Genomic DNA, 23857 nt, shown 5'->3' on the forward strand with positions numbered 1-23857 from the left:
TGACATGCCACCCCAGTGGGAAGATGGCACTCTAGTGTGTTTTGCATTATAGAGAAAAGGAATCTAGGGCTTTGTTTATTGTTTTGCTTTCCCCATATTGCATATATGTTTCCTTCCTTTCACAGATTCAAAGTTGTAGGATAGCAGTTGGAAGAGAGATTGTGTTTAACCAGGTTGTAATGTATGTGTGATAAGGAGCTAACTCCACCCCCCGCACTCCCTTATCAGTGCTGAGCCCTCTTTACTCTCTGACAGGCCCTGTGAGCCTGGCATGAGTTGAACATCAGCTGAAAAAGTTAAAAAGGCCATTTTCTTTTCTTACGATGCATAAAGACAAACCTTGGTGTTTCTTGGTTTTTATTTCCCACCCCCCACCTTTTCCCCACAAAAGGTTGTCCTCCCTCATCACCAGAGACTGAAATTGGGTGTTAAGAGAAATGGGAATGTTCAGTCAGATTGTTTGTTTAAAACTAGTGACAAACACTTGGGAGAATAATTCTCTTTGAAGAAAAATTGCATTGCATCTCCACTTTGATGAAACACTAAGGCCATGTCTGCACTACAAAACTGTGTCGACTGAACTTATGTTGGCGTACAGCCACTGCAGTTATTAAATTGCTTGTATGTGTGCACACTTGGCTCCTTGTGTTGGCAGTGCGTGTCTTCACCAGGAGCGCTTGTATCAATTGTATTGTCAGTGTCAGGCATTGTGGGATGACTGTTGCTGGCATTCAGGAGTCGACGTAAGCAAAGCAGCATCTACACTGACAGCACGATGATCTTATTACATCGACCATGACTCTATGTACCTCATGGCAGTGGCATTACTAAATTGGTGTAGAGAGGCACTTAATGTCGATGGGAACCAAATACAAATGAAAACTCTTCCACAGCTAGGTCAATGCAAGGCAGCATATGTCGACCTAACAGTGTAGTGTAGACCAGGACTAAGAAATTCCTGCTCCAGGTCTGCAGACTTTGAGAGAGTTTTTTAAGCAAAAAAGTCATACAAAGCAGGAAGTAAAGACTTTTAGTCTTCTTGATACCTCTCTGTTAAAAACAAGTAGAAAGCAAAAAAGAGCAACAATAACATAACCCCAACAGTAACAACCTGGGAAAAGTGAGGTAATCTTTAAACATACATAAAGAATTAGTAAAAGACAAAAGCAAAAAAGTTTTTTGTTTGCAGTTCATCTTTAGGACCTCAGTAGCCTGGGACAAACTGAGCTGTCATGTACTGTTGAGTTAAGTTTAAGATTTGCTCTTGTAACACTGATCAGAGCAACCTTTTCAGCTCAAGCAGCAGAAAATTGAAAAGGCTGTGTTTCTGCCTATTTTCAGCCACTCTAACTTCTGCTTCATTCAGAAATTCAGTTACTGGCAACTGGTTTGGGACAAATATCAAAAGCTTCATGCGACTCCAAAGAACTCTGCTTGTCAATTGCTGGAAATGGGCCATTTTCATTACCACTACAAACAGTTCTTTTTCTCTCCTGCTGATAATAGCTCACCTTAACTGATCACTCTCGTTATAGTGTGTATGGTAACACCCATTGTTTCATGTTCTCTGTGTATATATCTATCTTCCTACTGTATTTTCCACTGCATGCATCCGATGAAGTGGGCTGTAGCCCACGAAAGCTTATGCTCAAATAAATTTGTTAGTCTGTAAGGTGCCACAAGTATTCCTGTTCTTTCTGCTTGAATGGAGAATGAAGCCCCTCTTGTTTTCTTTCAACAATTCCCCCTGTACTTTTGCTCCATGTGTTATGCCTCATGCTGCGTATATGCGCAGATGGGTGAAATTAATTGAATATTAGTCATGGAGGAGGCTATTTGTGCTGCCATTTCTGTAACTTTGTTGAACATGACTACCTTTGTCAAAAGGATTAAATGTAGCATAGTACTTGAAGTCACTACTACATAGATTCATAGATTCCAAGGCCAGAAAGGACCATTGTGATGATCAACTCTGACTTCCGGTGTAACACAGGCCAGAGAACTTCCCCAAAATAATTCCTAGCGCAGATCTTTTAGAAAAAACATCCAGTTTTGATTTAAAGATTGTCAGTGATGGAAAATCCACCACAACCCTTGATAAATTGTTCCAGTGGTTAATTACTCACTATTAAAAATGTATGTCTTATATCCAGTCTGAATTTGTCTAGCTTCAACTTCCAGCCATTTGATCATGTTACAGCTTTCTCTGCTAGACTGAAAAGCTCATTATTAATGTAGATTTTCTCTGTGTATGTACTTATAGACTGATCAAATCACCCTTAACCTTCTCTTTGTTAAGCTAAATAGATTTTGCTTGAGTCTATAAGGCATGTTTTCTAATCCTTTAATCATTCTTTTGGCTCTTCTCTAAACCCTCTCCAATGTATCAACATCCTTCTTGAATTGTGGACACCTGAACTGGACACTGTACTCCAGCACCAGTCAAACCAGTGTCAAAATCAGAGGTAAAATAACTTCTGCTGCTCAAGATTCCCCTGTTTATGCCTCCCAGGATTGCATTAGCTCTCTGGCTACAGCATCACAGTGGAAGCTCATGTTCAGCTGATTATCCCGCATGAGCTCCAAATCTTTTTTCAGAATCACTGCTTCCCAGAGTCCCCGTCCTATAAGTGTGGCCTACATTCTTTGTTCCTAGATGAATATACATTTATGTTTAAATGTATTAAAACGCATATTGTTTGCTTGTGCCCAGTTTACTAAGCAATCCAGATCACTCTGTGACTTGTCTTCATTATTTACCACTCCCCCAATTTTTGTGTCGTCTGCAAACTTTATCAGTGAAGATTTTATATTTTCTTTCAGGGCATTGATAAAAACGTTAAATACTATAGGGACAAGGACCAATTCCTGCCAGAACTGTACTAGAAACACACCCATTTGATGTCAGCCAGCTTTTAGTCCATTTAATGTGCCATGTTAATTTCTATATCGTAGTTTTTTAGTCAAAAAGTTGTGCAGTATCAAGTCTTACAGAATGTCTTACAGAAATCTAAGTATATACATCAACACTGTTACCTTTATGAACTATACTAGTAATCTCGTCTACCAAAGATAAACTAGTTTAACAGGATCTATTTTCCATAAATCCACATTGATTGGTATTAATTATATTACACCTCCTTTAATTCTTTATTAATCAAGTCCCATATCAGCCACCTCATTGTCTTGCCCTGGATCAGTGCTAGATGACAGGCCTATAATTACCCAGGTCATCCTGTTTTTATCCTTTTTAAATATGGGCACATATTAGCTTGCTTCCAGTCTTCTGGAACTTCCCATTGTTCCAAGGCTTATTGAAAGTCAATGTTAGCAGTCAAGTAAGCTCCTCAGCCAGCTCTTTTAAAACTGTTGGATGCAAGTTATCTGGACCTGATGATTTAAAAATGTCGAACTTTAGTAGCTGCTGTTTAACATCCTCCTGAGACACCAGTGAAACGGAAATTGTTATCATCATCATATGATAAGACTATATCATCTGTTTTTCCCAAGTACAGAACATAAATATTTATTGAACAATTCTTTCTTTTCTGCATTATTATTGATAATTCTATCTTTTCCGTCTAGCAATGGACCAATACCATTGTTAGGATTCTTTTTGTTCCCAATATACTTTTAAAAATGCTTTTTTATTGTCCTTAACTCTGCTGGCCATAGAGTTCTCCTTGCGTCTCTTTGCTTGCCTTATCAATTTTCTATAATTCCTAGCTTCTGATTTATATTCATTACATTCAACTTCCCCATTCTTTTATTTATTTTGTGTGTGTATATGTGAGAGAGAGTAGTAAAATGTTCTTAAACTATTCCCAATTATCTTCCACATTTTTCTGATTAAATTCTTCCTTGCAGCTGATTTGGCTCAGAATTGTTTTCAGCTTTGTGAAATTGGCCTTTTTAAAGCACTGTGTGTGTGTGTGTGTGTGTGTGTGTGTGTGTGTATTTTATATATATATATATATATATATATGTATATATATATATATATATATATATATATATTAATATTACTGGTTTGGACTTTATTCTGTTTGCATATTATAAATATCAAGTCATGAGCACTTGTACCTAATCTACCACTAATTTTTAATTCTGTGATCAGTACCTCTTTATATGTCAAGATTAGGTCTAATATACAATTCTCCTGTGTTGATTGCAACATGTTTTGAGTTAGGAAAATGTCAGGTATAATATATAGAAATTCCAATAATATTTTAGCACTGGCAACATGATACCTCAAGCATGTGTCACTCAAACTGAAGTCCCCTGTGATCATGCAGCTTTTTCCCCTACACCTTATAGGTAGGTGCGTAAGGAGCCGGTCATCCTTTTCCCTAGTTTTATTTGGTGGTGTGTAGCAGACACCAGCTAATAGTCCATCTTGCACTTTATCTCTTAGTATATTGACCCATAAGCATTTGAGATCGTTTTCTTTGAAGTTGTCAGCCAGACTAGCCAGACTCATTTTAGTGCTCTGCCTGGACTATATTAGCGAGTTATAAAGGATTCATGTGGAACATGGCATTTGAATAACAAGAGTCTTGCTTCTGTCAGAACCTCTGACATCAGATTGCTGTTAATTTTTGTGCCCATCCAAGATAATGACCATATTTCAGTTTAATCAGTAGTTGACTATAACATTCCACAGAGAAAATCTGTATTAGCATGTGTATATACACCATATCTGAACTGTATTTGCAAGTTCTGACAGAAATAAATAAACTGAACCTGAGTGATCATACTGCTCTTGTCACCAAAACCTTGTTAATTAGATTACTTATTTTTTCAGATTCTTTATGCTGGCAGAGAGGTAGAGCAGGAGGGTGAGATATGGTTACACATAGCTCTTTTAACTGACTTTGTTCCTCATGATCAGTGTTTGAACTTTGCCTGAGTGAAAGAGGTCAAACAGGTGTTTCATATTCATGCAGCTCATTATGGAGATCATTGACTTCCTATTGGGGTGGTCTGGGCTGACTGACTGTGCAGCTTGTGCAACACTTTGATTTTTTTGGACTCTCGGAATATTTAGGAATTGTTAGAAAATGAGGTTTTAATACGATAATGAGTGTACAGCTGAAAGCTGTTCATTGTAGCAATTAACTTGTCCTGAAAGCTTCTGACTCCACCTGTCGTTTGTTCCCATTGGAGAAAAGTAAAATGTCTTTGTGGTAGTTAATCTTCATTCAGCATTTGTGGATGAATTATTATTTTATTAATGTTTAACATGTATACTGTGGTAGGGCTTAGCAGCTTCAACCAGGTCAGAGCTCCATTATGTTAGGCACTTGGCAAATATGTAATAAATGGCAGCCTATAATAAGGTGGCCCCTCCTGTGGGAGACCACAGTGCGACAGGTTTGCTTCCCTAAATTTCCCCTTTATTCACCCATGCAAAGGAGTGTCTGTCTCAGGAGCAAGTTCAAATCCTTTTATTCACATAAGGTACCACAGTCCACAGATTCCATATGGTAAAAACAGTTAAACTCAGAGACTTTAAGGCCAAAAGGGACCATTGTGATAATCTAATCTGACTTCCTGCACATCGCAGGCCACAGAACCTCACCCACCCACTCCTGTAAAAGACCCATAACCTTTGGCAGGGTTACTGAAGTCCTCAAATCATGATTTAAAAACTAAAAGATTTAAAAACTTAAAAGTTATAGAGAATCCATCATTTACTCTAGTTTGAGACAGCAAGTGACCCATACCCCATGTTGCAGAGGAAGGCAAAATAAAAATAAAATCCAGAGTCTCTGCCAGTCTGACCTGGGAGAAAATTCCTTCCAACCCCATATGGCAATGAGTTTGAACTCTGAGCATGTTGGCAAGATCCACTAGCCAGACATCTGGGAAAGAATTTTCTGTAGCAAGTCAGAGCCCTCCCCATCTAGTGCCCCATCCCAGGCCATTGGAATTTTTTCTACTAGTCTCAAAACCCTAAAGTAAAACAAGTTTACAATGAAGAAGCTCTTCAGTCCCATTCACATGTCACCGTTCACAGGTTACCAACTCTCATTAACCACTCTGTCCCAGTACCATTAGTCTCTGTTCCAGGTTCCCACTTTCCAGGCCATCTGCCTGAGAGTTCCAAGATATCTGCTTATCTCCCATGAGTCTTCTTCCATAGCCCCAAGTCAGGTCTCCCACAAAAGGGCTCTCTGCAGAATATCATTCAACCAGGCCTGCTTCCCTCAGAGTCCTACCCTAGCTCATGGCTACCTCCCTCTAGTCAAGCCCTTGCTTCTGAGCCTAACTTATACTTATCATACTGGTTCTTCCCCTCATTCCTAAGGGACTGAATATCTGCTCTGTTGTGACACTGTTTGACTTTGGGGTTTTGAGATGTACTGTTTTTACCATGAGGAATCTGTGGACTGTGATGAGGAACGTGAGGAGCTCAGGGAAGTCTCTGCTGAGCTTTCTGCCTCTCCTCTGTTCTCAGGTAGCTCTCACCTCCCCTCCTGACTCATTATCTGTAGGATTGGGTAACAAAAACAATGGACTGTTTTTGGCACAGAGTAGCTCTGTGTGCAGTTCTTAGCCAATCAGAGTAATGGTCACAGCTCACCACACCTAGCCATTATTAGATGGCAGCTTTCTGAACATATTATGACAGGAATGAGTTTTAAGGAAGATAAGTTTGTGGCATTACATATTTTGACTGGGAATTTCTTCCACCTATAAGAAGGCGGCATGGGAAAAAGAGGGAAGATGTTTGTGGAAGAAGCAAACAGGTGGGTGATCTAGGCTGGCATTACTGGCAGAGCAAAAACAGCTGGTGACCTCACAATAAGATAATAAATGAGACAGATTGACAGGGCAGGGCTAAATTGTGGAGAGCTTTGAAGTATCACTTTTAAAAAATGGGGGAACAGGGGAAATATAGGTGTATCCCATGTTTTTAAAGTGTTCTTAGTTAAAAGAACCAATTTATGCTTTTGATTATACCAGTGTTAATCTAGAGCAACTACATTCAAGTTAATATATTTAGTCTAGGTGCTACAATAATACAAATAATTAATAATAATGATATATTAGTGTAAGGAAGATCAGAATTTGGCTGAAGAGTGGAGGGGGGAATTTAACACTGAATGTAAACAAAGGGAGGAGAAAAGAAGTTAACCACTGATTACTTTTCATTCTGTTTATCCAACTCTTGGTTCAGAATTATGCCGTATTTTAAATGAATTTTGAGCAAGTCCTATTTTGCTATTTGCTTAAGGAAATAAAGAATTGTAGAAGGAGGTGGGAGACGAGAACCAACTGCTTGCCTAATTGTATTCAGTGCAGTCAGATGCCAGAAATGCATGAGGATGTGTAACATGATCTATATTACTGTCTCAGTCTAACAGCTTTTTAATAGGTTCATATGTCAAATCCTATTACCATTAGCATATAACTTTGAGATTATTCTTGGTTTTTACTTTCTTTCTTGAATTAGATGTTTGCAGTGGTGCCCCCATAAATACTTTCAAAGTGGTGTGAAGGTAGGCAGAGTGGAGGCAGTAGCACCTGGAGTATTGAAGAGTTTCAGATTTAAGTCATTTTAAGAATATATTTCTTAAAAATTCATTGGGGACAGCTGGACATCTGCAGATGCACTTATAGAATCCCCTTGTCTTTTGCAGAGAAGATTACCATGAAGACGGGTTCTGTCAGCCTTACAGGGGAATTGCATGTGCACGAATCATTGGAAACAGGACCATTTACGTGGACTCCCTCCAGATGCAAGGAGAAATTGAAAACCGAATTACTGGTAGGATTATATGCCTCTAGTAGGACAATAATAATTTGTTCCAGTATCCCTTTCAAGTGCCAACAGTACTAGTTTTATTACCACATAATTGATAAGTGTAATGGCCAAGTTACCCTTATAATAAGGTTTGAACAAGCAATCCCTTTTCTCTCTCTTGTATTCAGAAAACATTGTTTTACAGGCCAAAAATCTGCTATCATGTTAAAAACATTTTTCACCTTAAGTGAAGTGTCAAAGGCTTGACTCTTTAACAGCTTGTAATTTATATTGGAGCGTTTTAAATGATAGATTGAAATGGAAGTACATTTTTAAAAGTCCAAGTGCATTCTAATGTAATGAAAAACTGTTGTGGTGACTTTGTCCTTGGGCTTCCTCCCTTTTACTGCAAAATCCCAGTAGAGTTCTGATTTAACATTGATTTATATAAATTAAGTAATTTCCATGCTCTGCCCCTGCTAATTCTTTCTCTGAACACCATTTTGGTACACGCTCAGCAACATTTGGTGTTCAAAAGTTTAATTACTTTTCCGGCACAGTAGATGAACATTCAGTTTCTTCACAGAACCACACCAGAGTGATCAGTGATATTAGCAGCAGTTAATTCTAATGCCCCTTTGCTAGAGCAGTCAGATAAATCCATACATCTCTAAGGAGCAAAGCAAACCAGACATAATTCTAGTTATTACCATTTAGCTCACCATCATCACTGTATATTTGATCTCTTAAGAAAAGGATTAACATGTTTGCTGCAGTGAGGTTTTCCAGAAAATTACTTTTTGATCAAGTTAAATTTGTTCCCATATATATGTAGCCTTCCGCATGCTGATTGAGTAATATTGGTGTTGGAGGGGGTGGGGGGAGAGTGTTTTGTATGCAGGCCTGGGGTTGGAATTATGTTTTTTGGGGAGTTGATGTCAGTTTTATTTATTAGTAAGTTTGATACAGCACTTACACCCAGATCCTGCAAATAGATCAGTGCAGGCGTTAGCCCTGTGCCTGCCCGGAGTGCCACTGATTTCCATGTGGCTGTGTGCAGGAGCAGGGATCCACCGTGCAGAGACAACTGCAGGATTGGGGCCTTAGTGCATATATAGGTGGTAATGAGAAGGCATGACCAAATAGTATTTTTAAAGTATATGAATTTTGAGAAACGTTTACCAAATGCCCTGTGGACTAATTGCTATAGATTTTGCAATGTGCTCAGTTGTTGTGAAGATTCAGTGTATATGGAAAGCCTTTAAGCAAATATCTTAGTATTTTGGGGATTGAGCTAGTTAGCTGTTTCTCAACTAATAAGCAATCTCTTTTTTAAAAAAAACCAAACCTCTCCATTTGTACTTGCATAGAGGTGTATAGTGTATAGCGAAGACTGTGGCCCTTTGTGAGTGGGTAGTAGGGACACCTACTGTCAAAAGCTAAAACTGACAATTAAAACCATACCTACATGAAATTTTTGTTCAGGGACTGAAGAGTAAAATTTACCTATGGTGGTCTGACATTTTGTGGTGTTGTGAAGTATTTAGCTCAGGGTTGCCAACTCTTGTACTTTAAACAAAAGCCAGCTGATATTTGGTATTTTTAATTAAAATCTTATCTCCTAAAGTCATGTGATTATCTGAGAATCTCAGCTTTCATTAAAAAAAATTTTTTCCAGCCTTTATGGCTCTGGAGAAAAGCTTGTAAACATGACCTCTAGAGACTCAAAAGTCAGAAGGCAAATAAACAGAGCCCCAAATTTATAATTTTTATGATTTTATGCCAATCTCATGATTTTTGGAGATCTGACTCATGATTTTTGAATGCTCAGGATTAGCAATATTGTTGTATCATTTAACACTGAAAAATAAGTTTTTGTTTTTTCACTGAAGTAAACAATGTGGTCTTTGCAGGCATTTTTACTTCACTGAAGAATAAAATACTCTTGTTCAGGGACTGAAGAGCAAATTTTACCTGTGGTGGTCTGACATTTTGTGGTGGTGTGAAGTATTCAGTTATTCACAGTGTTGCCAACTCTTGTAATTTAAAGAAAATACAGCTGATGTGCTGTGCTTTTTTTTTTTTTTTTTTTTTTAATTTACCCTTCTTGACAGTTGCCATTTTCTTCACCTTTCTTTGGGTTTCTCTAGCTAAACAACTCCAGTCCCCAAGAACTCCAAACTTCTTTTGTGCGTGTGCATTCACATGCATTCTTGCTCATTCTTTTTAGGTGACAAATCTGAGGAACTGTCCCAGATTGAGGTGTCAACAGAGGATCTTTTGGAACAAATTAATACATTAAACAGTAATAAGTCCTCAGGACCAGATGATATTTGCCCAAGAGTTCCAAAGGAACTCAAATACCAAACTGCAGAACTACTAACCGTGGTATGCAGTGTGATGATGGGGTGGCGTGCTGCTCTCCCGCCTCTTCCATGAACACAGAGTGTTCTGAGACCTTCTGGCTTGTAAACTCCATCATGTATTTTATTTACAGTGTTTTAATCCTTTCCACGCTTTTACACAGTAGCTCAACTTTCTAACCCCTTCTCCAAAAGGAGGGGGTGGAGGATAAGGCGTCTCTACTCAGAGGATTCCGTTTGTCAGGTTATCCTAGCTTTTTGTTTCTCTTCTTCTCTTCCCCTTGAGCACGCCTTCTTGTGCCCTTTTATACAGCTTCCCTGTTAATCAGCTCATTAGCTCACTAGTGCCAATCTAGCATGGTAACCAGATACACACCACTGTCCAGTGAAACCTTCCCTGGGGAAACCTAATTAGTACTAATAGTGACTAGAGTGATTGCTCAAGTGCTAGCCCTCAGTACTCTGCCACGTACCTCCTCCCCTTTCCCAACAGAATGGAGTTTACCTGTTCCATTCATTCCCTCTGAAGCAGCTCATATTGACCACTGTCAGAAGACAGGATACTGGGCTAGATGGACCTTTGGTCTGACCCAGTATGGCTGTTCTTATGTTCTTAGGAGTTTCTTCCCCCATACTCTTCCTCTTTTACAGGAGGATCTATCAGGCTTCTGCCCCTCCTAGCCCTCAGGTTGTTCATTTTGGGTCCTATTATAGGGTCCATCCATTCTCCACCCACAAAAATTGCATTTGGTGGATGAAGGTTGTCCTCATAATTATGTCTCTGCCCATCTGTCATCATACCAAGGGCAGCCTGTTGAGCTGTTCTCCCTACCTGTGCCCTCTTTGTTAATGGAGGGGGGGTCCTAAGTTCCATGTAAACTGCGCGGCCGTGCAGCAGCCTATTAAGTGCCACACAGACGCTCAGGGAACCTGCGTCCCTTCCCTGGCCCCAACCCAGCCCGGCCCCCAACCTGCCACGGCCCGGGGAGGGGCAGCCCAGCCCCGGCCCAGACCTGCTGTGGCCGGGGCGCCCTTCCCCTGGCCCCAACCAGCCCTGGCACTGCCGCAGCCAGGGGATGGGGAGCCCAAACCCAGCCCTGGCCCAGCCCTGGGGTAGCGGTCCTATCCCATGGCCCCAGCCCTGGAGCTGCCACAGCGGGGAGAGGAACCTCTCTCCCCCCTGCCCAGGTGCTGCTGGGGGGAGTCCTCTCTCCCTGCCGTAGTCCCGAGGCAGCCTGCACCCCAACCCCTCATCCCTGGCCCCAACCCAGAGCCTGCACCCCCATACAGAGCCCTCTCCCCCTGCACCCCAACCCTCTGCCCCAGCCCTGAGCCCCTCATCGCTGGCCCGGAGCCCGCACCCCCAGCCAGAGCCCTCATATCCCTGCACTCCAACTCTCTGCCCCAGCCCTGAGCCCCCTCCCACACTCTGAACCTCTTGGCCCTGCCCCCACCCCATGAATTTTGTTATGTGCAGCAATATGAAGGTGATGTCACCAATCACCTCCATATTGGTGCACATAACAAAATTCATTCTGCACTTGTGTGGGAAAAATTAGAGGGAACACTGGTGGGGTCCATTCTTGCTCCTCAGTCTCCTGGTTATCCTGGGCCTCTGTTTCCCACATCCCTTCAAAGTGTTTTAGGGATGCCTCCTCCCAAAATTCTGGGGATAAGGAGTCTGATAACTGTTTGACCTCAATGGGGGGACTTCTCTGTTCGCACCTTGTCTGTGGCTTATAATTTCATTTATTTCCTCTACATTTTTTCCTTGCTCTGCGGGTTGTATTTCTTCCCTCCTGGGCCTCTGAGCCCACTACAAGGTAGTGGGGCAATCCATCTACTACCTCTATATGTTTCCACCTTCATGTCCCCTTGACTTCCAGGGACAACTGTGCCATAGGGCAGAATTTCATGTCTCCATGTACACATTCAGTTTTGACCCTACCTCCAGGAAGTATCCTCTGTGGTTTCATTAACTCCCACCTTATTAGCAAAAGGAATGAAGCCATGTCCACTAGATCCATTTGGCGCCTCCTTTCTATCTTGGTGCCTCCTTCTTACCATTACTAAGATGGTAGGCACAGTACTTTCTTTTTTCTTCCCTGCCTGGGGGTCTCAGCCTACCCACAAAACCATGAAAACCCACAGTCCATGTATATGTCTGTCACATCCACATTGGAAATACACTGTGGCCCAAGCTCCTGCCAGAGTTCTGTCGGGCTCCTCCTTCATCTTCTTGGGGCCCTTTCTGGCTGTAGGTGTTCCAATCCTTCTCCCCAGATCTAGTCCCATACTAGACTTGTAGGCTCTGAAGTTTTACACTGTTTTTGAGTGCAGTTATATAACAAAAAGAAATCTACATTTGTAAGTTGCACTTTCACGACAAAGAGATTGCACTACAGTTCTTGTCTGAGGTGAACTGAAAAATACAGTTTCTTTTTATCATTTTTACAGTGCAAATATCTATCATAAAAAATAATATAGACTTTGATTTCAATAGCAACACAGAATACAATATATATGAAAATGTAGAAAAACATCCAAAATAGTTAATAAATTTCAATTGGTATTCTATTGTTTAACAGCGCAATTAAAGCTGTGATTAATCACGATTAATTTCTTTGAGTTAATCGTGTGAGTTAACTGCGATTAATCGACAGCCATAGTAATTAGTACTAACGGTGACCAGAGTGCTGTCTCAAGAGCTAGGCCTCAGCTCTCTGTCACAGTAAATCACCCTCTGTACCAGATGACTGGAGGGTAGCTCAGGTAACACCAATTTTTTTTAAAGCCTCCAGAGGCGATCCTGGCAGTTACAGGCTGGTAAGCCTAACTTCAGTACCAGGCAAATTGGTTGCAACTATAGTAAAGAACAGAATTATCAGACATCTAGAGAAACACAATATGTTGGGGAAGAGCTTTTGTAAAGGGAAATCATGCCTCACCAATCTATTAGAATTCTTTGGCAGGGGGGTCTGCAAGTAGGTGGACAAGGGTGATCCAGTCGATACAGTGCACTTGAACTTTCAGAAAGCCTTTGACAAGATCCCTAACCAAAGTCTCTTAAGCATAGTAGGCAGTCATGGGATAAGAGGGAAAGACCTCTCCTGGATCACTAAATAGTTAAAAAATAGGCAACAAAGAGTAGGAATAAATGGTCAGTTTCACAATGGAGAGAGGTAGCCCACCAGGGATCTGTACTGGGACCAGTGCTGTTCAACATATTTTCATAAATGATCTAGAAAAGAGGGTAAACAGTGAGGTGGCGAAATTTGCTGATCATACAAAATTACTCCAGTTAATTAAGTCCAAAGCTGACTGTGAAGAGTCACAATGTGGTCTCACTAAACTGGGTGACTGGGCAAAAAAATGGCCAATGAAAATTCAGTGTTGTTAAATGCAAAGTAATGCACATTGGAAAACATAATGCCATGATACATACAAAATGATGGGAGTCTAAATTAGCTGTTACCACTCAAGAAAGAGATCTTGGAGTCTTCTTAGATAATTCTCTGCAAACATCTGCTCAATATGCAGCAACAGCCAAAAAAGCTAACAGAATGTTAGCAGCCATTAGGAAAGGGATAGATAATCAGATAGAAAATATCATAATGTCACAATGGTATGCCCTCACCTTGAATACTGCATGCAGTTCTGGTCACCCCATTTCAAAAAGATATATTAGAATTGGAAAAAGTACGGAGAAGGGCAACAGAAATGATTTGGGGTTTGGGCCAGCTTCTATATGAGGTGAGATTACAAAGACTGGCTCATTGTAGAAAAGAGAGACGATGAAGGAGGGGATATAATAGTCTATAAAATCATGAATGGTGTGCAGAAAGTGAATAGGGAAGTGTTATTTATCCCTTCACATAACACAAGAACTGGGGATGGCCCAATGAAATTAATAGGCAGCTGGTGTAAAATAAACATAAGGAAGTACTTCACACAACACATAGTCAAGCTGTGGAACTCGTTGCCAGGGGATGTTGTGAAGGCCAAAAGTATAACTGGGTTCAAAAAAGAATTAGATAAGTATACCTGGTGAATAAGGGAAGTAGGCTAGAGGCTAGGGGATATGAGGATGGCTTTTAGGGAGACTTTGTGGGAGTAGGCAGATTGAGAAACATGAAGGGTTGAGTGGGTCTTTGGGGAGATGAGGGTTTATCAGGGATGTGCAGGGGATAGATCAGTGGTTTTCAAACTTTTTTTCTGGCGACTCAGTTGAAGAAAATGGATGTCCACGACCCAATGGAGCTGGGGATGAGTGGTTTGGAGTGTGGGAGGAGGCTCTGGGCAGGAGGTTGGGGTGCGGTAGGGGGCCAGGGATCTGAGCTAGGGGTGCGGGCTCTGGAGTGGGGCTGGGGATGAGGGGTTTGGGGTGCAGGAGAGGGCTCCAGTTTGGGGGGGAGGGCTCAGGGCTGGGGCAGGGGATTGGGGCCTGGGCTTACTTCAGGTGGCTCCCGGTTAGTGGCACAGCAGGGGTGCTAAGACAGGCTTCCTGCCTCTCCTGGCACTGCGGACCGTGCTGTGCCCCGGAAGCGGCCAGCAGCAGGTCTGGCTCCTAGGCGGAGGTGCGCTGCTCTCACCCACAGTCACCGCGCCCCTATCCCCCAGCTCCCATTGGCTGGTTCCTGGCCAATGGAAGTGCGGAGCCAGTGCTCGGGTTGGGGGTAGCACGCAGAGCTCTGTGGCCCCCCACTTAGGAGCCGGACCTGCTGCTGGCTGCTTCCGGGGCGCAGCACGGAGCCGGGACAGGTAGGGACTAGCCTGCCTTAGCCAGCCAGCAGCGCTGACGGGACTTTTAACGGCCCACTCAGTGATGCTGACCAGAGGCGCCGTGACCCAGCGCCTTACATTCTGTGTCCCAGTACTGGGTCGCGACCCACAGTTTGAAAACCACTAGGATAGAGGGAAGAGCCTTTTTGTGCAGTAGGCCTGGAGTGGAGGAGCACCAGTGTCTCTGTGCCAAGGCATTAGGCCTGGAAGGTTGCCCCAGTTCACCAAGGCAGCAGTGCTGATAAGAAAGTCCTTCAAGAGCCAAGACCTCTGTGCAGATACTCTGCTCCCCAGCACTGCTGCCTTGGCTCTCTGGTGCACCATTAAGCACATGCCTCCCTCACGTTCCTGATGTTCCTGCACATCTGTGAGGTATACTTCACCCCCTGCTGTCTCCACCCCCAACCCTGTTCTCTTCAAGCACCCCAACAATACCAAGTCCTGATCATAATACACCTATCACTCATGTATGCAGAGCTGAAATCTGTAATATCTACATAAAAATGACTACCAAATGTAGTTGTTCGCAGAATTTTAGCTGTGTTCGTCCCAGGATATTAGAGAGACAAGGTGACTGAGGTAATACCTGTTACTGAAGTTGTGCAGTAAAAGATATTCCTTCTCCCACCTTGTCTCTACCAAATTTTGAACAGTCACTAACAGTTAGATCACCCATTTACATTGACATTTTCTTCTAAAATTTACAGACAATCTTACAGCTGTTTTGCAGTCTGAAAACAATACCTCGCTTACTTGCACACTCCAGTACAAAGACACTTACAGAACTACTTACAATAGAACTGATGAAAGCCTATGTTAATAATCAAAGCACCTGAACATGTAACCAGTAAACAGGGTTCACGTTGAAGCAGCAGCACATTGTCTGTTCAGGAAGAGATATGTTGGCATAGGTGGTGGAAGGATGGTAGTGAAGCTGAAGAGAGGAACTAATAAGTGGATCATAGACGGGGCGTTGAATGATTTAACGGCTTATTTCCTTGCTTTTTATGGCTTGCGTTGGTGGAATAAGCAGTCTGACAACCCTAACTCAAAGTTAATTTTTTTGTGGGGGAATATTTCTATATTTAGGGCTTGATTCATCCCTCGGATACATGATGCACATCATTATTTATCTCTTCTTTAAAATGTTGAAGAAAACTCCCAGATAAATAGCAGTGTGTAGGCGTTCAGTGCCTGAGGGGAGGATCAAGTCCTTAGTGAGTTATGAAACGTGTCTTAATAGGATTGGTGCTTTGGGATTATCAATATGCAGTTCTCCTCAGCACCTGCAATCGGGCTTCTCATTGCAAAATCTCATCAAATGTTAACAAAGTCCTTCCTTTTGTCTAGCAAGGATTGAAAATAGATATTGTCTGGTTTATTGATGAAAATGTCTGGAGAAAGCAGGAGACTTAGTGATCTAAACTCAGGTTTGACCTAACTAGAAACCTTGACGCTACAGATTCAAGTCCTGACAGGGTTGGCTCAGTCCTTCAGTCTTCTAAGACAAATAAATAAAGTACTCTGTTTACTCTGTAAGGGTGTCTTGACTCACACCATAGAAACTGAGGTCCTGTGCACTCTGCATGGACATTAAAGATACAACAGCACTTGGGTTTGCCCCATTAAGTCTAGCCAATATTTCGTTTCCACTATTGTTCTGTGCATTGTTTGTCTGCCCAGCTCCCACACTCCACCTCACCGATACTGAATGTAGATAGGCTTTGAGATCCTTCAAGACACAAGGTGCTGTCTTAACATAAAAACTATTTTATTTGTTTTGTTTAGTTTATTATGTACTAGTGCTCATCCAGTAATTTTTGTTTATTTCCAGCCGCATTTACCATGATTGGCACTTCTACCCATTTATCTGATCAGTGCTCGCAGTTTGCCATCCCATCATTCTGCCACTTTGTGTTTCCACTGTGTGATGAGCGCTCTCGGACCCCCAAGCCAAGGGAGCTGTGTCGGGATGAATGTGAAGTTCTGGAGAATGACCTCTGTAGGCAGGAATATAACATTGCTAGGTCCAATCCCCTCATTCTGATGCAACTACAACTGCCCAAGTGTGAGGACCTGCCACTGCCTGAAACTCTGGAGGCTGCCAACTGTATAAGAATTGGGATCCCTATAGAACGGCTCAACAGATGTAAGGTTTAATCTTTCAAGCTTTGAGCTTTTTTTATTTCTCTTGTCACTGACAATATTTTGAAATGAGATGGTCTTCAGTGACTCTAGCTACATAAACTTATTGTCATACTGAATGTTTTCATAAGGAGAACTGATTGCCTTTTGTAATACATAATATTGATCATAACCTGCAGTGTTGCAAAATATAGAGCTAGATGGGAAGCTTAGAGGAATTGAATGATCATGAAAGCTGCTGAATTACAACTCTGGAAGCTAAAGGCCTGTATCCACACAAGAAGTACACCAGAAACAAGTGAAAGTTTCCCCACTCCACTGTCAGTATACCACAACTCTGTTCTGTAGGATCCCTGTGTCGGGAGAGTGGAGTTCACTCACCTGTCCTGTTCAGTCCTCGGCCTCTTGGCTGAGACTCTGTATCCATCTATGTGTAGGTTTTGTTTGAATTTCAGTAATCTTTAAGTAGGTCACAAAAGCTTCACTTGAAATGGCTGTTAAGAAATGATACATTTGAGGATAATTTACTTTCATTCTTTTTATATGGACTATTAATCCTGCAAATCAAGCTGGGAGTGTAATTATCCTTGCTATACTGGATGCATGCATCTGTGGGTGTTATATTTGCATCCAAGGGTTAGATTCGTTGTTATTATTATATACTGCTATTTTTCTCTACCTACTCCATTCCTCTGTAACTGATCACCATACTCACATGCTGTTTTACCTCTCAGCTACATTAGACTAACATGACTATATGTAGATAGCTGGCAAGATTCACAGTCGGCTAAGCTTACTCTGAATTCCCATCCTCTCAGTACAGCCTCCTCTTCTAGCAATCAGCAGAATTGAGCAGCAGGGGCAGTGGAGTAGAGCTGGTTGGGGTCAATTAGGATGAAATGTAACCATTTGAATTGCAATACAGAGGTACTTAGGAGCTGATTAGTCCAAGGGAGCTGAGAAGCAGAATCAGTCAAAGAGGTGTGTTTGTGGGGGAAGAGGGAGACAAAATCAGCCAGGGAGTTGGAAAAGATACCAGCCAGAGGGCATGGAGAAAACAAAAGCAACTGGGATCAGGGGAAAGAGAGTAACCAAGCAAGGGAAGAAGTCAGCCAATCAAATCTGGCTCCAGGGGCTAATAGCAAGCATAATTTCCCATGCTTCTTAGGGTCCATGGCACTCCCTCTAATGGGTGAAGTTCTGCATGTGAGAGCAGCAGCAATAAAGTGTTCTCTTCATTTATTTTAATTTTATGTGAAATCCCTTGTTACAGATCACCAGTGTTACAATGGCTCTGGAGCTGATTATAGAGGGACCATTAGTGTCACCAAATCAGGCCACAACTGTCAGCATTGGAATTCCCAGCATCCTCATAACCATGATCTGACAAGCACACAGTTTCCAGAGCTAGGAGGTGGACATGCATATTGCCGAAATCCTGGAAGTCAGATGGATGGTCCCTGGTGTTTTACACAGAATAAAAACGTACGCATGGAACTGTGTGAAGTACCGTCTTGTAGTATGTATTCTCTTTTTTCCCCCTTACTACTGTCCTAAAGGTTTAACAGTTTTAAATATTGCTTATTGTTAGAGTATTACTCATTGAGAAAATTACAATTCTAAGGTTTTCATTGCTTCTAGTGTGGCACCATTGTTTCTTGTTACACGTTTGTAATGTTGTTTTCAGACCAAAGTTTGTTGCCTGGACCCCTGTACTGTCTATTTATTGTATTTCTGGAGCAAAAAACAGAGACAATTAACGATATTACATGCATTTAGTATATCATATTTCCGTATACAGTTTGGTTTCTGATTTGGTTAATATAGTTGAGATTGCTCTGAATATACATTAAGAAATATTTTGGTTTTATGTAACACCATTCAGCATTATGCCACTGTTTCTATCTAAGGCATCTTAGTTTGGAGAACATAGATTCTCAATCTGGTCTTGAGGTGGATGGCAATCTATGTACTAAGCCAAGAAACCAACAAAAGTCGGCTTTACCCAACTTTGGCATTGGAAAATAGAGATGATAATTCACATATCCTGTAGAGGGAGATAAAGCATTATACTTGGTTATAGGAAACAAAATCAAAAGCATAGAATCAAAGGCACCATACAGATCATGATTTTAAAATAAATCATCTAGACTAAATACCAAGTAGTGAAAATGCTCATGAATCAGTATTGCATTAGTATTAGCAAGAAGCCATCCTAGTTAACCCAATGGAGTCCTGCCTATGACACATTAGTACAGTCCCTTTAGCTTCACCGCATTAGCATAGAATTCAGTCTAGAGCCATTACTGTTCGTTTGAGTGCCAAAGGTGAGCTCAGTACTGTGCAGAACAAGGAGAAAGGCGCAATCCCTGCTGCAACAGGTGTGAAGTATAAGCCTTACAAACGTTGCTTCAGTACAGACAGGCAGTACTTAAAAAATTAAAACAGTAAAATGTAAAAATTCTGGTTTACCTCACTTTAATACTTTTTCTTGATTTGACTTAAAAAGAAAAAAATGTATATTACATGATGTGTTATCAAGATTTTATTGGTATGAGTTTGGGAGGGAAGCACTCAGAAATGGCATAGTCACAAATTTCATAAGGCATCCCAAAGGAGTGCCAATAAAACCTTTTGTACCATACCATGCTGTCCTGTACTCTGTATATGCCACACATCTTACAGAAAAATATTTTAGAAATGCTTTAGAGAGCCTTTATTAAATATATTGACACTATTTTTCATCTTCGTCTGCCTGAGAAATGAGACTGCCTTGATACCAAAATGTTCAATGGTATCTAAATAATTTGGAGGTGAGGAGAGAATTCCACATTTTATGGGCCAACACAGTAGTGTTGGCAGAGTTAAATTAGTGGGCAAAGTGCTGATGAAAGGGTTAAAGTTGGATGATAAGGACTGTTTGTCATATGGCTCTGCAGTTTATCACATTCAGATCACTCGTGCGTGCATGCCTGCATGTATAATGATGAAGACTAATCACTGTACTTCATCCAGTAAGCAAGTTAATGCAATTGCACAACAGTCTGTATTCTGCAGTTTCTGTACTGGGAAAGTTCAATAATAGTGTTTCAGATGTAAAATAAACTATAAATGAAATTGATCCAGTGGTTTCATAACGTATCCTTGAACCCACTAGTTGCCATGTCCACTCAACATTAATTCTCAGAAATATTTGACAGAAAATTAGTTTGTGGCTGATGGAATTAAAAGCCTGTACTTAGAATGTAACTTCTGTTTTAAAATCATGTGATTTGCTTCTTTTGTTTAAAGATTAGTCTCAATATTCACACTAGTGTTTTTAATTTACTTTGTTTTTGAATACTTTAAAAAACATCACCTGAAAACAATAAATATTTAAATCCCGACAGGTCCACGTGACAACAGCAAAATGGGGATCCTCTACATTCTGGTTCCCAGCATAGCCATTCCTTTGGTTATTGCCTGCCTTTTCTTCTTGGTCTGCATGTGTAGGAACAAACAAAAGGCATCTGCTGCTACACCCCAACGTCGCCAGTTGATGGCATCTCCTAGCCAGGACATGGAAATGCCACTTATTAATCAGCACAAACAGGTATTTTTTGCAGACTTTTTAAAGGCCAAGATTGTGAAAAATGTCATGGTTTTGAATGCCTCACATTTTGGCCAAATTGAGGCATCTGTAAAAGGCCTGATTTTCAGAGTGTTTACAAAGCACCCAACTTATGAAAATCAGGTCCTTTGGGGTATCTCTCAAAGTTGAGCACCCAAATCAACAGTCAATACAGCTTTCAATACCAAAATATTTCTATGTAATTTGTATTTGTGTGTGTAACTGGTACTCCTAGTCATTCTTTGCTTTGACTTCTTACTTCGGTGACTAGAAATCTTGATATTTCTGATTCATTCTTAATTTTGCCCTGGTAATGGCTTGTAGTTTTGCTTGTTTTAAGCAGTACATGCAACAATTTTCCTTCCAAATTACTCTACTTTGGTTTCCAATATGCTGAAGTCTTCATTGGACTGGGGGAAGAGGATATGGAAGAGTCTATGTACAATATTCTTCTAAGCCTGGGTAACTCAGAAGACAGTACAATCAAAATGACTTTTTAAAATTTTTGATAAATGTCTATAGTTTAACCTCCAGAATATGAATGATTTTCTGGCTAATTAAAAGGTCTCCATGTTAGAATTCTGTTCAGATCTAAAGTAGAATTTTTATCCTAGTATTTACTTGATGTTAGTTCAAAAAGACAATACACAATTTGGTACAGTTGGCAACACCTGTTCAGAAAACTGTCAGCTGAAAGAATAGACATTGCCAGTTGAACCAAACTGTGTATTAATTTTATGAATCCATTAATGAATGAGGTTTAATGGCAGAGCTGTATGGGGAGTCTACACAGTGTCTGATTGTCCTATGGTTAAACAAGTACTCCCTTGTTTCTAAAGCTGCCAATTTTGCCCAGAATTGATAATCTTTTCAACTTGCAGAAATATGGTTGCTCTTTTGTATCTATCGATTGAAATAATCATGCTTACCTTCCAACACAATTAAATTTGGACTTCTGATAATGGTATCATCCATTTCAGGGCTATGAGTAAAATTAAGATCTAGTTGAATATACAACGATATAAATGGAAAATTAATTTTGACAAAACCATCATCCTGTGGTAGCATGTAATCATTAGTTTTGTCTTTTAATAGAGAATTGTAGTGTTATAAAACACTAGGAATTACCTTGATTTTTTTTTTCCAGACTAAACTTAAAGAGATCAATCTGTCTACTGTGAGGTTTATGGAAGAGCTAGGGGAAGAGAGGTTTGGAAAAGTCTACAAGGGGCATCTCTTTGGTACAACGCCCGGTGAACAGACACAAGCTATTGCCATCAAAACACTCAAAGACAAAGCAGAATTGGCTCTTCGGGAAGAATTCAAACATGAAGCAATGATGAGATCACGTTTACAGCACCCAAATATTGTCTGCTTGCTGGGAATAGTGACAAAAGAACAGCCCATCAGCATGATTTTTAGTTATTGTTCCCACAGTGATCTCCATGAGTTTTTAGTTATGAGATCTCCCCATTCTGATGTTGGCAGCACTGATGATGACAAGACAGTAAAATCAGCTCTGGAACCAGCAGATTTTTTTCACATTGTGACTCAGGTAGCTGCGGGAATGGAATACCTCTCAAGTCATCATATCGTTCACAAGGACTTAGCCACCAGAAATATATTGGTATTTGATAAGCTTAATGTGAAAATATCTGATTTAGGCCTTTTCAGGGAAGTTTACTCTGCTGATTACTATAAACTCATGGGAAATTCCCTTCTTCCTATCCGATGGATGTCCCCTGAGGCTATCATGTATGGCAAATTTTCTGTTGATTCAGATATTTGGTCCTATGGAGTTGTGCTGTGGGAAATTTTCAGCTATGGCCTGCAGCCTTACTGTGGTTATTCTAACCAGGATGTCATTGAAATGATAAGGAATCGACAGGTTTTGCCATGTCCAGACGACTGCCCCACATGGATATACACTTTGATGTTGGAATGTTGGAATGAATTCCCCAACAGAAGACCAAGATTTAAAGATATTCACAATAGACTAAGAACATGGGGAAACATTTCTAATTACAACAGCTCAGCACAAACCTCTGGGGCAAGCAACACCACACAAACAAGTTCTCTCAGCACAAGTCCCGTTAGTAATATCAGCAATGCTAGGTACATTGGACCAAAGCAGAAAACTCAAGCGTTCCCTCAACCACAGTTCATACCAATGAAAGGGCAGATCAGACCAATGGTCCCACCTCCTCAGCTCTACATTCCTGTCAATGGTTATCAACCAATGCCAGCGTATGGCGCCTACTTGCCAAATTTTTACCCGGTCCAAATCCCAATGCAAATGGCTCCACAGCAAATGCCTCCACAGATGATTCCAAAACCGGGCTCCCATCACAGTGGGAGTGGTTCTACCAGCACAGGCTATGTAACAACAGCACCCTCCAATGCATCTGTGGCAGACAGGGCTGCTCTGCTCTCAGAGGGTACAGATGATACACATAATGGAGCAGAAGATATAGCCCAGAAACCTGTCCAGGAAGAAGAGGAGGAGGAGGGTTCTGTACCAGAAACAGAATTACTGGGGGATAATGACACTCTTCAGATGGATGAAGCAGAGATTCAATCAGAAGCCTAATGAAATTGGACTCACTACTAAGAGAAAGTTTCACATCACTTCAGTGCAGTTGGAGACTGTAGTCCCTTTGACTTAAGATCAGTCATTTTGATCTGACTTTTTAGCCACAATTGACCAAACTTAAAAATAAAATAAAATGCAGCAGTAATGATATACCAAGTTTATTGATGGTTGCAAAAATCTGATGGCAACAAACATGATGGTATAGAATTGCTGTTTCTAATTTTTTTATTGACTACCGTTCTTGAGGGAGGCTGCTTTACTATAATGTACTGTTGCTGTGCAACATATTGCGGAGTAGCATTGCACATCATGTATATCATGATCTGTGATTGTAATTTTAGTGAATTATGCTTAAGTCAATAACAGAAAAAGGAATCAAACTGCAGTAGCACGCAGGATTGCTCTGAGTGTGAAGAAGTGCCCTGGATGTGATGGACAGCTGAGCATATAGTATTTATCTCTTTGATATAATGAACAAGAGATTGTATGTTTATTTTTTAAATCGGAAAAAAAAGTTAAGAATATTGTTCCATGTTTGTATTACAATAGGCAGAAAATTAGGGAAACGGGACATAACGTGAGAAAAGAGAGAATGTCTTTCTTACATTACTCCC

General features: G+C 40.9%; 1 protein-coding gene across 1 annotated transcript in view; it reads left to right on the forward strand.

Moving 5' to 3' along the window:
- Positions 1 to 23240, forward strand: part of ROR2 (receptor tyrosine kinase like orphan receptor 2) — a 114192-nt gene extending 90952 nt beyond the window's left edge. The window contains exons 5-9 of the mRNA XM_065405900.1: positions 7647 to 7774; positions 16730 to 17044; positions 18314 to 18559; positions 20430 to 20632; positions 21798 to 23240. Of these exons, the coding sequence (XP_065261972.1) occupies positions 7647 to 7774; positions 16730 to 17044; positions 18314 to 18559; positions 20430 to 20632; positions 21798 to 23240 (2335 nt within the window). The remainder of the gene's footprint in view (positions 1 to 7646; positions 7775 to 16729; positions 17045 to 18313; positions 18560 to 20429; positions 20633 to 21797) is intronic.
- Positions 23241 to 23857: the final 617 nt, after the last annotated feature.

Source organism: Emys orbicularis, chromosome 6, assembly GCF_028017835.1.
Source record: "Emys orbicularis isolate rEmyOrb1 chromosome 6, rEmyOrb1.hap1, whole genome shotgun sequence".
Taxonomy (NCBI): Eukaryota; Metazoa; Chordata; order Testudines; family Emydidae; genus Emys; species Emys orbicularis.